Source organism: Trachemys scripta, chromosome 22, assembly GCF_013100865.1.
Source record: "Trachemys scripta elegans isolate TJP31775 chromosome 22, CAS_Tse_1.0, whole genome shotgun sequence".
Classification (NCBI taxonomy): Eukaryota; Metazoa; Chordata; order Testudines; family Emydidae; genus Trachemys; species Trachemys scripta.
In genome coordinates this window covers 12,029,709-12,042,302 of record NC_048319.1, presented here as the reverse complement: position 1 = coordinate 12,042,302, position 12,594 = coordinate 12,029,709, and the positions used below count along the sequence as shown (strand labels likewise).

General features: G+C 42.1%; 1 protein-coding gene across 10 annotated transcripts in view; it reads right to left on the bottom strand.

Annotated features, from left to right (window-relative positions):
* The window catches only part of TCF3 (transcription factor 3), a 116,555-nt gene extending 106,018 nt beyond the window's left edge, over window positions 1-10,537 (bottom strand). For all 10 annotated transcript variants that reach the window (XM_034755100.1, XM_034755103.1, XM_034755105.1 and 7 more), the window contains exons 1-2: window positions 10,430-10,537; window positions 2,138-2,210 (exon numbers count right to left, since the gene is read on the bottom strand). In XM_034755100.1, the coding sequence (XP_034610991.1) occupies window positions 2,138-2,210; window positions 10,430-10,504 (148 nt within the window). In that variant the 5' untranslated portion in view covers window positions 10,505-10,537. The remainder of the gene's footprint in view (window positions 1-2,137; window positions 2,211-10,429) is intronic.
* Between the last annotated feature and the right edge of the window lie 2,057 nt (window positions 10,538-12,594).

Here is a 12,594-nt window from a genome sequence, read left to right as displayed (position 1 = left end):
TTCTCTATTTCCTTAAACCCCCCTCCCTCCTTCAATTACCAATATATCCTTCCCTATCTTTTTCATTGTCAAGGTAAACTAAATAGCACTCTCACACCATACTAGGTTTGTCTTCATGAATCAAATTAAAACATGTCGTGCTTTATAACAAATTAATATTTTAAAAAAACCTAAACTTATTTTTAAAGTCTCTACATAGAGGAAAATGTTTGTTCAAAAAACTGTTTAGAGCGTGAGCTAAATTCTGGAAGCCCCAGATACTGATGAAATTCAGGGGCAGAAGAGCTGAGAGTGATACCACGGGGACACCACTGTGCAACATTTCTTCGTGTAGATTGAAAGTTCCCACACACACAACAGTGCCAGCTCTGCTATCCAAAATCTCTCACTACCTGGCTCCAGGAGCTGCTGAAACTCCAGGCCTCTCTCCATCCTGACATCCCAGTAGGAGGCAGCTCAAGAGGTGGAAAAAGCAAGACATTTGACTGCAGTATTTTCATGCTGAGCAATTTCCAGCAGCCTGAACAATACTCATTAACAGGACTTCCCAGGCTACCCCATTTAATCACAGCATACGGTGCCGGAGCTTCACCATCCTAGTGTGGTTTGGGGGGTTTTCTTAAGAGCAATGGCGCAACCAGGTTTATAGGAGTGGGACATTCCAGCACATCTTGGGTAGCTTCAGTTAATCAGTATTGGAATAGCGGAGATTTTAACAATCTACAAAGGCATCAGCATAGGTAAGAGAGAAGGAATATGGGGGTAGGAGGATAAAAGGCAATAAGCCCCTCCTGCATGCCACAGACTTTATTCTCTAGAGAACCCCTCCCGTACAACTGTCTAACAAATGCAACATCTCTGAGCACAGAAAGCTTGTTGCAGCCACACAGCCCCAGAGTATGCCAGGAATATTTTATTTTAATACTGAATTAAGACGCCTCTCCCAGTTAGTGCCTGACTCCCATGGAATCATAGGGGAAGGGACTTTGAGAGGTCATCTAGTCCAGTCCCCTGCACTCATGGCAGGACTAAGTATTATCTAAACCATTCCTGACAAGCGTGTGTCCAACCTGCTCTTAAAAATCCCCAATGATGGAGATTCCACAACCTCTCTAGGCAATTTATTCCAGTGCTTCACCACCCTGACAGTTAGGAAGTTTTTCCTAATGTCCAACCTAAATCTCCCTTGCTGCAATTTAAGACCATTGCTTCTTGTCCTATCCTCAGAGGTTAAGAAGAACAATTTTTCTCCCGCCTCCTTGTAAAAACCTTTTATGTACTCGAAAACTGTTATGTCCCCTCTCAGTCTTCTCTTTTCCAAACTAAACAAACCCAGTTTTTTCAATCTTCCCATATCTGTCGAAAAAGTTAGGCTCCATGGGGGATTACCTAAGATGTTTAGGAGCACAAATCCCAGCCTCTTTAAATGAACCTGTGCTCCTAAATCCCCTTGAAGGTTTTTGAAAACTCTCCCCCATCCTCCCAAACTCAGTATTTAGGCACTTACACTTGCCAAGCACCCAGCAACTCCAGCTGACTTCAGCAGGTGTTCAGTACTTCTGAAAACCCGGGGCCAGATCCTCAGCTGGTGGAAGTTATCCCAACCATTTATTTAGGTCCCTAAATATTGAGAAAGCCGCCTACCTTTTAGGGCCAAGATTTTCAAAACTGGGTGTCCAAACTACTGACGTATACCAGCCCCAGCAGGCCATCACTGCCAACCTACTGGAGGTGGATGGGCAAGGTGACACGGAATGAGTACTTGTACCATCTACTTAAATATAACAAAAGGATCTGGGATCGTCAAAGGGGCTGAAGGGAGTCCAACACCCAAATCCTATTGGAATTCAAACTCCCTTTAGCCTCTTTGAAAGTCCCGATCAAGAGAATTAACCTTCTAGTTATTCATGAAGTTTCACCTCAGTTACACAACAGCAAAAGATTCCTGGACACACACATATACACACAAGGGATTACGGAATTAACATTCGTACTCAGAGCAGCAGCGGTACAATAGAACCATGAAAATACATTAAAGAACATCCACGGAACTGACAACTCCCTTTGCTTTGGGGCTTTGTATTTGTTTTTAACTCTGAAAAGAGGCATTAAGAGGGGGGGGAAAAAAAGACAATACCTGATCCGCCAAACTGCGTGCTCGCTAGCGTCGTGGGTCTGTTTTTCCCATTAGCCACTGGCAGGGGGAACATCTAGAAAAACAGGAAGATGAGAGAGAGGGAGAAAGAAAGATTTCAATAGGTTAGCTTTTCTGTGTTGTGGTAAGGGAGGGACGAGAAAGAAGTAAAAGTATTGTGATGCAGAAATCTCTCCAACTGCTTTCCCAGCTGATCTATATAGCAGGGAGGAGTGTCCCCAACTCTGAGCTGATATATATCCATTCCCGAGCAAGTAAACTTTTGTGTACACAGATCTTCCAATTTTTTTCACAAAGCAGCAGCTTCTGGGATATTTTTCATTTCCACTGGAGAAGAGAGGTTTCCTCTTCCCACCCCTGCACTTAGGCCTCATTATTTCTTTCCCACATTATTACAGGAGGCAAAGAATCTAGGAAAAGCACAAGGCCAAAGTATGATTTGTTTCCTTATTAATAAATTAGCATAAAGGATGTAGTACCCAATTCTCCATCTACACAGAGGTTCACCCCACTCTTTCCCCCGAATTAAACACATGCAAAGACCTGGTTTATTTCCTCTTTATTTCCCCCTCCTTATTTGGTGCTATCCTATATCCTAGGAAGAAGTTAGCAGCTACCATAGTGACTCCAGCTGGAGAGGACACTGATGACTAAGCTACACATTTATTTGCTGCTTACCTTCAGTGCACAACCACCTCATTTAGGACTCCAGAAGATATCTCTCCCCCCTCCCCCCCTCCCCACACGGTTTTGGGAGGAAAATGTGATCCATCCACTTTCCCTCTCCACCCAGAGACACTGCACCAATGTAAATAAGCCAAGATAATGGACATTCTGCAAAAATGTGTAGGCAGATAAAGTCTGCCTGATTCCAACATTATGTAACACATACTAACACATGATCAGAAAGATTAATGTGCTTTACAGTATCTGTCATTTTAGCTACCTGTTTGCTACATTGTTACTGCTACAATTGATAGCTAATCTCCCTCTGCCAGAGAGCTTCCTCAAAAATATGCATACCTAGTCAGCTAAGGTGGACAAATATTTTTAAAATAAACGGGGTGGGTTTCAAAAATGTGTTGTTTAAAAAAAATGTATATACACCTGTGTGCAGCAGAAGAGAAAACTAATTCTTTTCTACAAACATTGAGCTTCAGCCCGGAAAACAACTGGTGGGAAAATGCTCAATAAATTAACATTTTAAAATGTTTTTAATACTCAACTCAGATATTTTCACCATCAAATCATTTACATTATTTTTAGCTTCCTAATGTCTGAATAACTCAAAGTTTTAATACTTTAAAGATTAAACAATTTAATGACACTTTAATAGAGAAATGCAGCATTTCATGCCCTGACGTATTTGATGCTTTCTTGTGACCAGGAATGTTCCTTTACACAGTTGTCTGCTCAGCTTTGGTTACTAATCTCAAAAATACAGGAATATGTGGGGGAGATTTTTCAAAAGCAGAAAGACCAATTAGCCAATCAACTTCCATTGAAAAGCCATGGAATTTGGGTGCCTAACTCCCATACATGTGAAAAGATGTAAGTATTTGTGTGCGAGCATGCATATATACACTTAAAAAAATATCTAAACCGAAGGCTCACAAGATGCTTAGATTTTCAGTGCTAGGAAAGAAATTCCTTAGAGCAACAGCAATGTTAGTTTATATAGATAGTGTTGTTGTAGCCATGCTGGTCCTAGGATATTAGTGAGACAAGGTGGGTGAGATAATATCTTCTAGGTCCAATAAAAGATATTACCTCACCCAGCTTGTCGGTTTAGAGAGAGAGAGAGAGAGAGAGATTTTGAAAATAAGGGATATTAAAATGATATTGTTAGAAATTCACTCAATTAGCTCAGTAAGACAGCGAGGGAGATTGCCTTACTCCCTCCCCCCCAGGAGATGGGAGAAATGTTACTTTAACTGAAATGGTCAGTAATCTTCATTTCCAAGAATTGAAAAGAAGTTCTCTGTTTGGGGAGGGGCTTGAATTTATTGGTATCGAGCATCAATTTGTACATGCTGGCTTCTTAAGCCACACAGTTTGCTTATTTTTCATAAGCATTTCTGGTTAATAATTGCTGATGCAACAACAAAAAGCCCACAAGGTTAGAGTGAAAACACCAATGGAGAAAATGTGTAGTTTTGTTCCATTGTGCAATACACATTTTCTCTTCTACTTCTGCAAAAGGGGTCTCCCCCCAGCACCGCTATTTTTGGCAATCCCCAACACACCCACACACCGAACACATATGAATGAGGGATGCCTTCCCACCTCTTGCCTTCATCTTCCTTATTCTGTTTTGAAAGATACTGTCAGTGGGAGTCTGAAGTAACCCTTTCCTGCTCTCATTACCATAGGAATTAAAGAACGATCAAAGAATTATCACTCATCAAAGCAAGCTGAGACTTTAAAGCATCACAACATTTGATAAATAAGGAACCGCACACTAATGTTACTTCAATACTAATTTGCAAGCCATATATTATAGATGAAATGCAGGAAATATAATGCTTATACTGTCAACTTCTGTTTTTCCACAGTGGTGTGGGTTTAAGTCACACTGCTATGCTTCACTTAAGGGCATAGCGTAAATCAGATTAAGAGTGTCCTCTGCCTTTGTTAGTTTGTATCACTCAACAGCAAAATCTAAGTTCACCCACACACTGAATTCCCTTTTTATTTTTAAATGTTACTTTAAAAATAAAATATTTAGATGGAAAAAGAACAGCATGCAAAGGAAGGGCCTAAGAATCAAGCTTTTCCAATTTTGTAATTGGCTCATTACTTGTTCTTTGTTGGATTTGAACAACATAGGTTTAACGGTGTTATGTAAAAGCCCCCGTCTTAAATTTCTGTATACAGTATTGCACTGATGCCTTCAGTCTTCCTGACAGATGACGACTACTTAAATGTTATCCCCACAGATATCAGTGTGTCATTAAGGGATCCAATAAAAAACAAATCCAAACAAAGTGTGGAAAAAAAACTAGAGAGATATTTTAATGGATGCTTACATCTAAGCTACCAGCAATGTTCTGAGAGGTAAGCTTGTATGATAAGAGAAAGTGCATTTGTCCAGTCACATATTTTATATGGGGGCCCTACCAAATTCCCAGTCCATTTTGGTCAATTCATGGTCATATGATTTTAAAAATTGTAAATTTCATGATTTCAGCTATTTAAATCTGAAATTTCATGGTATTGTAATTGCAGGGGTCCTGACCCAAAAAGGAGTTGTGTGTGTGGTGGGGGGGGGGGGGGGTCGCAAGGTTATTGTAGAGGGGGTTGCGGTACTGCTACCCTTACTTCTGCGCTGCTGCTGGCAGCAACACTGCCTTCACAGCTGAGCAGCTGGAGAGCGGCAGCTGCTTGCCAGACACCCAGCTCAGAGCTGTGCCCTCAGTCAGCAGCTGACACTCTCCAGCCATCCAGTTCTGAAGGCAGCAGCCCAGAAGTAAGGGTGGCATGGTACGATATTGCCACCCTTACTTCTGCACTACTATTGGCAGGGCACTACCTTCAGAGCTGGGCGCTCGGCCAACAGCCTCCACTCTCCGGCCGCCCAGCTCTGAAGTCAGCACAGAAGTAAGGGTGGCAATAACCTTGTGACTCCCCGCAACTCCCTTTTAGGTCAGGACCCCCAATTTGAGAAACGCTGGTCTCCCCCATGAAATCTGTATAGTATAGGGTAAAAGCACACAAAAGACCAGATTTCATGGTGGGAGACCACATTTCACAGTCCGTGACCCGTTTTTCATGGCCGTGAATTTGATAGGGCCCTATTTATATGTTTATTAGCTGACAGATTTCAGTGACTTCACAGCCATTGCAGCCTACGGAGTTAATATATATTTTGAAAAATCTATTACTTTTAAGAACACTTTACCCAGACTTATTAATTTATTTTAGGTGAATTTGTCACCTGCTCAGACTATAACAAAGCAGCCATTATTATGTAGCTGCCACTCACGCATATTAAGTCCATTACAAATATTCTATTTACTGCTATTAAACCGCAATTCATTATGACATAGCAGGCCTTTAGTTCATAAGGTAAGTATCAAATTAATAAAAAAGTTAAACCTGAAAGATATTTTGGAGCACATAAAATATCCAACCATTAACTTCTTTTCTATTAGTAGGGAATAGAAGGGATTCCACTTAACAAAATTAGCAAAGGCATAAGTGTTCTTTTAAGCAAAACCCTTCCGATTAAGGCTTTGTTTGCCTACTTAAACGTGAAGTGAACTTTATTACAGTTAGATTCTAAACAAAAAGCAGTTTTTATCATGGAAAGGCAGGCACTCTGCCTTCGCCACAGCGAGACATATGGCACTGCTTTAACGACACTGGATGTTTTAACTCTAGGAAGTAGTTGAATCAAACTTTTAAGGAGCTCCAGACAAAAAAAAGTCTATCCATGCAAAACAAGCCAGGTACTTGTTACGTAGCTTTAGAAAGGTTGGATCCAACTCTGCCTTGCACACACAGTTTTACTCCTCGTGAGGTGGCTGGATCCTTGTGGTTCAGCATTTAATACAGAGTGCTCTCTTCCAGATAGAATTGGTTTTACAGTCTATGGTAAAGCCCTGTCCGTACAGCAACTAACGACGTATCGTACTTAGTATCCGCACACCATATGGTTAATATTCTATTAACAACAGTGGCAGCTAACAGTGTTTCGCCCTGCCAGAGGCTTAGACTGGCACTCAGCCGCCTCCATGTATCTGGTTTGGCACACTTCTGCAGCACAGACAGGACCCCTAACCATGCCTGTGTAATTGTTTGGCTGCTGCTTCTTCCTCCCAGCTCTCATCGCGCTCTGACATCTCAGACTGCGCTGCACCAGAGGCTTGGTGCTTCCGCCGCTCTGTGTGTGCCCTCCAAGAACTATTTCCCTACCAAGGCATCATGGGATAGCTTCCCAAATTTTCCCAGAATGCCCTGAGACAAACACAGTTAGGCAGCATGGAGATCAATGGAGGCTGCTGTGTGGATAAAGCTGAATGGTGTGAACTGTAGTTAAAGTGACAAGCCTCAAGCTAGATTACAAAAGTCATGGCTATGACTGCAGCCTAGCCATGGGCTGAAGGCCCTTCTGAAAAAGGGCAAATAAATGAAGCCTCAGAAATGCCAAGCCACAAGTTGAAGACCCAATCACTAAAATTACAGACTAAAAAGGAAAATTAAATTTAATACTTTGAACCAATACTAAGTTTTGGGGGATGCCTTCTCCCAGATTTGCAATCCCCTTCCGGCCCGCTGCAGTGGTAAAAGCAAGCTTTCAAATTCACTGTATTTTGAGGCACTGTGTTCAGAGGCACTTGTAACGAGCTCTGCTCTGCACACCCTAAAGCAGTTATCAGTCTACAGGCCTGCGAGTTCGGTCTGGAGGTATAACTTCAGACCACTTAAACAGACATTACAACACACTTTGCTTTTCACCGTTTATTAGCAAGTTACTTTGGTAGAAAGCTTTGGATGGGTGATTTTGCAGTTCAATTAATACCTAATTTTCTCTCTTTTTTTGAGGTCTAAATCCGTCTCCTCAGGATAGGAGAGCTTACCTTATTTACAGTATTTTTTTCCCCAATTAACCCCACAGACTAGGCTATCCCTCATATACACAACCACTAGTGTCAGGACATAAAATTCACCCAACTGGGTGGCACACACAGCTCAGAGCTGGTCCAGAAATCGCTACAGGGGTGGTAGGCATTTTTCCTAGAAAAACCAGATTGAAAACACCGGCCTAAACAGATGCTGCTGGACACAAAGTCCTTGCCTCAATAGTCTTCATTCCTTTATCCTAGTCTGACACAGAACACTGGGACAACTTTTTATTCCTGCTTATTCAGAGATGAAGGAGGGGGAAAAAAACCAAACCCAAGAGATCCAGACCACAAGACAATAAGTTACATCCCAGTTACAAGACGTGAGCAGCCTGCAATGCTCCAAAGATTTAACTACGTAACTTCTATACTATGCTTAACAAGGATGTAGTATCAGTACGAACATTATCTACTAGCTAGTGAGTTTTATGTTATTGTAGGTTTTTAAATTCTCATTCTTAGTGGGATATTTATTATTTTTAGAGACCTCTTTAGGCAAAATAGTATGTTCATGTCTGAGTGCAGATGGACACAACAGGCCCAATTCCAAAGCTTCCCACTGACTTGACAATGCAGGATCAGGCCTAATTTGTTATGGAATTAACCCACCCCCAGAAACAGAGCTATGCAGGGAACTGTCTCGGGCCCCAATCCTGCAAGCAGCAGACCCCAGAGCTCACATGGAGCCCCACTGACATCAAAGGTCTGCCCACGTGCCGCTAACTGCACAAGTGTCATATGGGGACAATGCTCCAAATGCCAGGCTCACACTGGATTGACTCTGGTTCAGTGACTTCAGCAGTTACACATTTACCCTAATGTAAGGGAACAAGAATTTTACCCAATGTATTAAATCTTTGCTCCAGATCAAAGTCTAGGCCCGGGGAGAGTTTTATAATATAAAAGGGAAATGTGTTGTTATTATAATGGCCCTGAACAATTACAGGAGTTGCAAATAAGGGTATTTTCAAATTTGCAAATAGAGTTTGGGAATTCTTTTTGGAAAGGAAGGAAGAGAAATAAGAAAATGTCCAATCCTGAACTAGATTGTGGATATTGCAGATCGAAACTTGGATCTCTCATACATACAAGCGAGCCTGCCAAAGGGAACAGAAACCTCTGAAGTGAGGGAGAAAACAAGTTGCTCACCCTTCCCCAATAAACCCTGAACATATTTGTATTTTTGAGGTATAGCGTCATCACAGCCCCTCGCAATTGTAAACAATATTACTGTTACTTTTTAATTGGATCAACCTCCCATCAGCTGCAGGTGGCTGAGAGACGTTCATCCTGTCCCACCACCATGGGAATTCTCATACAGGGTAAGGAGAGAATACATGTCATGAGAATACATGTGGATACATATGATGCCTGTGCAATTTGCAACTTCTTATTGATTACTGCAAGTTAGCTCTATTCTAAGAAGTCTTCTTATCTATGTCGTATCTTTATGCTGGGATCCAGAAGAGATGCAGTGTGTTAACACCGAGTATAAAGGAAATAAGGGGCAAGGAATTGTGACCATGTTCCCTTGTTTTATACCCCAAGGGGAAGAAAAATTATCACAAAGGCATCACTGACAAATAACTAAGTATACCCAGAATGACCCAGAAGAAGAATGTCTGCATTGCTATTTAATGGTTATTCCTTTTTGTGGAGCTGTTTTTCCAATTTGTGTAGTAGGTTTGCTTATCTACAAAGCAAGACACACATGCCAAGTGTCATTAGGGTGCAGCACATGACAGAGGAACCAAGCTGGAGCTCGCATTCAAAACAGTAACTTTTTCTTTCCATGGGTCACCCACCAACTACAATCAAACATCACATATAGGCCCTGATCCTGCAAACACTTACACATGCACTTGTCTTTACACACCTGAGTAATACCACTAACTTCAATGGAACTACTCCCATGTGCAAGGCTAAGCAAATTCATTTACAGGGTTGCAGCCTTTGTTTGCTACTACTAAAAGTGACCCTAAAAAAAGCACGTACATTCTCTGGGTAACTTCTTAGCCAACATTACTTTCTTTTTAATGACGGCCTCAAAATTTTACTGTAGAGCTTTGAGGATTTTTTGGGCAAGGAATAGGGGTACAGGAGTACATAATCCCTGTGAAAATATATATATAGGACTGCTCTGCAAAATTGCAAACTGACATAGAATAATCTGGAAGGACATGTATTCAACAATTTGGATCTGGGAAGAGGAAAAACACAGCCTGATGAATTAACTGTTAAGTAAAGTCACATCCTTGCATTAGTTACATACCCAAAGCTTCAGAAGTCATTATCCAGCACATTTTGCTATGAGCATTTAAACAGAACAGACTAATGTTTTCTGCTTCCACAGAACTTTCCCACCCAAAGATCACCATGTGTTCACTGCAAGGAAAGTCTTTACTAGGTGCTGACCAGGGTCCCCCATTGCTTAACTTGAAGAAGGAAAAAAAAAAAAAAAAAATGAAACAAGAACCCAGCTGCAGTGCACACAACATATCTGAAACCCACCATCTCCAATTTACCTCACTTTACAGGCTCACATTCTCTGCCCCCCTCCCCCACCCATTCTTCTAGATCTCAAGAACACTGGAAACAAATGAAGCTACTGTCCCTTTAAAGGCCCCCCTCTAAGGAGCTTGCTTACCATACTGAAGTCCAGCAGGTCACTGAGTTCTTTGTCTGTCCCAACTGCAGCCATTCTCTGCTGCTGCTGATTCATACTCCCACAGACTCAACAGTGGCAGTCCTAAAGAAAACCATGGGGGAGGGGAAGAGATATTTTAATGACTAGAGAAAACTACCCACCCCACTGATGAATATTTAAAAAAAAAGAAAGAAAGAAAAAAAATCCCTTGCAAATCCCCAGCTTCCAACTTCTGCGCCTCAGAACGCAGTGAAAGTCCTCACATGGCACCCAGAGGCAGGAACAAGCCTTCTATTGACCAGACACACTTGTATGTTTGTTTTTTGCTGCCAATTCCACTAATTCAGACCAATTCTGTTGCTCCTGGCATGCAGCAAATGAAAGAAAAAAAAAAGTCAACTCATTTATCAAAGGGTTCAGGCAAGTTATCATTCAGGCTCTTGGCGGGTTTGGGCTTTTTACCCCCTCCGTTTGTGGGAGTTCCCCTCCCACTTGTTTTTGTCTATTTCTCTTTAAAGTTTAAAAAGGGCCTGATTTCATGCCCTCCCCCACTCCAGGGTGCAGAGCTCCCATTTTATTTTGATTAGAGCTATGGGTGCTTGGCAACTCTGAAATCTAGCCCTTAGGTAACAAGAATTACCTACCAAAAAGGCAATAATCTCCCCACAAAAGATGGAGAAAATAAGGTTAAATAATTATTTTCACCATCAAAGGGCTTTCCAAAAATAAAACCCTCAAAACAATCTTGCAAGGTAGGTAAATATTGTTCTGCCAAATTTTACAGATTTTTTTTTTTTTTTTTTAAAGGGAGATAGCCAAAAAGATCAACCCCATCACGGTAGGAAAATATTTCTTCAGGAGTAGAAATGGAGGCGGGGGATGGGATAAAGAATTCACTCTTCTTCCTCGTTAAAACTCATTGATAGCTATCAAGTGCAGCTGGCCAATAATTTAACTCATTCATCACAAGTTTAATATTTTTATACACACACAAAACTCTGTATTCCAAAGCATTCCTAGGAAGCACTGGCTCATCCATTACATTTCAGCGAGGTTTAAAAAATAAATATGCTGAAATCGATCCAGCACATACAAGACCTCTGCCACTATGTATAAAAAAAAAAAAAAAAAGCCAAGGGATTTTTGTTTTTTTAAACCTGCCTTTATGTCATCAGTGCATCCGGCAATTATTTTTAAAGCAACTTTGAAAACATTATTCTCCCTTTCCCTCTGCCCAGTGGGTCCTGAAAGAACAGCCTTCCTCCTCCTCCTCCAAGGAGTCCCCAGAGAATCCCCAGCTTAGCAAGTCAAAAACAAGACAGAGGGGGGGTTGGGTGTGAAAGGGTCCTATTCAACCAAGCCCCAAAACCTAAGGAGCCCCAGACAACTGCAATGCTCCCAGGAGGCTGGGAGCAGCAGACAGGGTTTTATTGAGGTCACGGAGGCAACTTATACAATATGCCCCCCAAAAGAAATGAAATCTATATTTTTAAAACCCTCCTAGCATTTAACAAAACAAAAAATCCAGTGTCCTATAGAACAAGAACCCTGCCCTGATCATGTAAGAGAGAGAAGGCTGGGGTTGTTTTTGTTTGGTTTGACTTGGTTTGGTTTTGAAAAAAAAAGACTAACAAAACTTGAACGTGCCTGAACGACAAAAGTGTGCATCATGCAAAACGTTTTTAATGGCTTTTTCTGGGCTGAGCCATGAGCGTTGGGGGAAGGGAAGAGGGGCTAACAAGTGAACAGGATTCGTGGTTCCCTCCCCCAAGCAGCAGCCAGTGCAAGCTGCAGCCAGGCGGCGGGGGGGGGGGGGGGGCTCTGCCTTTGAAGCAAATGGAGCTGCCGGAGAGTGTTATTTTTCAATCTGAAATCATTCACAGCAGTTTTTCCGCTGCATGCCGGCGGAGAAGCCCTTTTCCCGAGTTAACACACAGCAGATGTTCCCCTATTACACCCCCCCCGCCCCATGCACTTCAACCTGAGACATTCGAGTTTCTTCCACCAGAGCCGAGGTGCACCTTATTGCCTTCGGACAAAGGCTCCTCCACCAGCAGCTCTCGCTCCTCTCCTCCCCCTACCCCCCTTCCTCTTCCTCCTCCTCCTCCCTCTGCAAAGCGCTTTCCCAAAACTCCAGACACGGCCTACGCCGTGCCTGCGGCTCG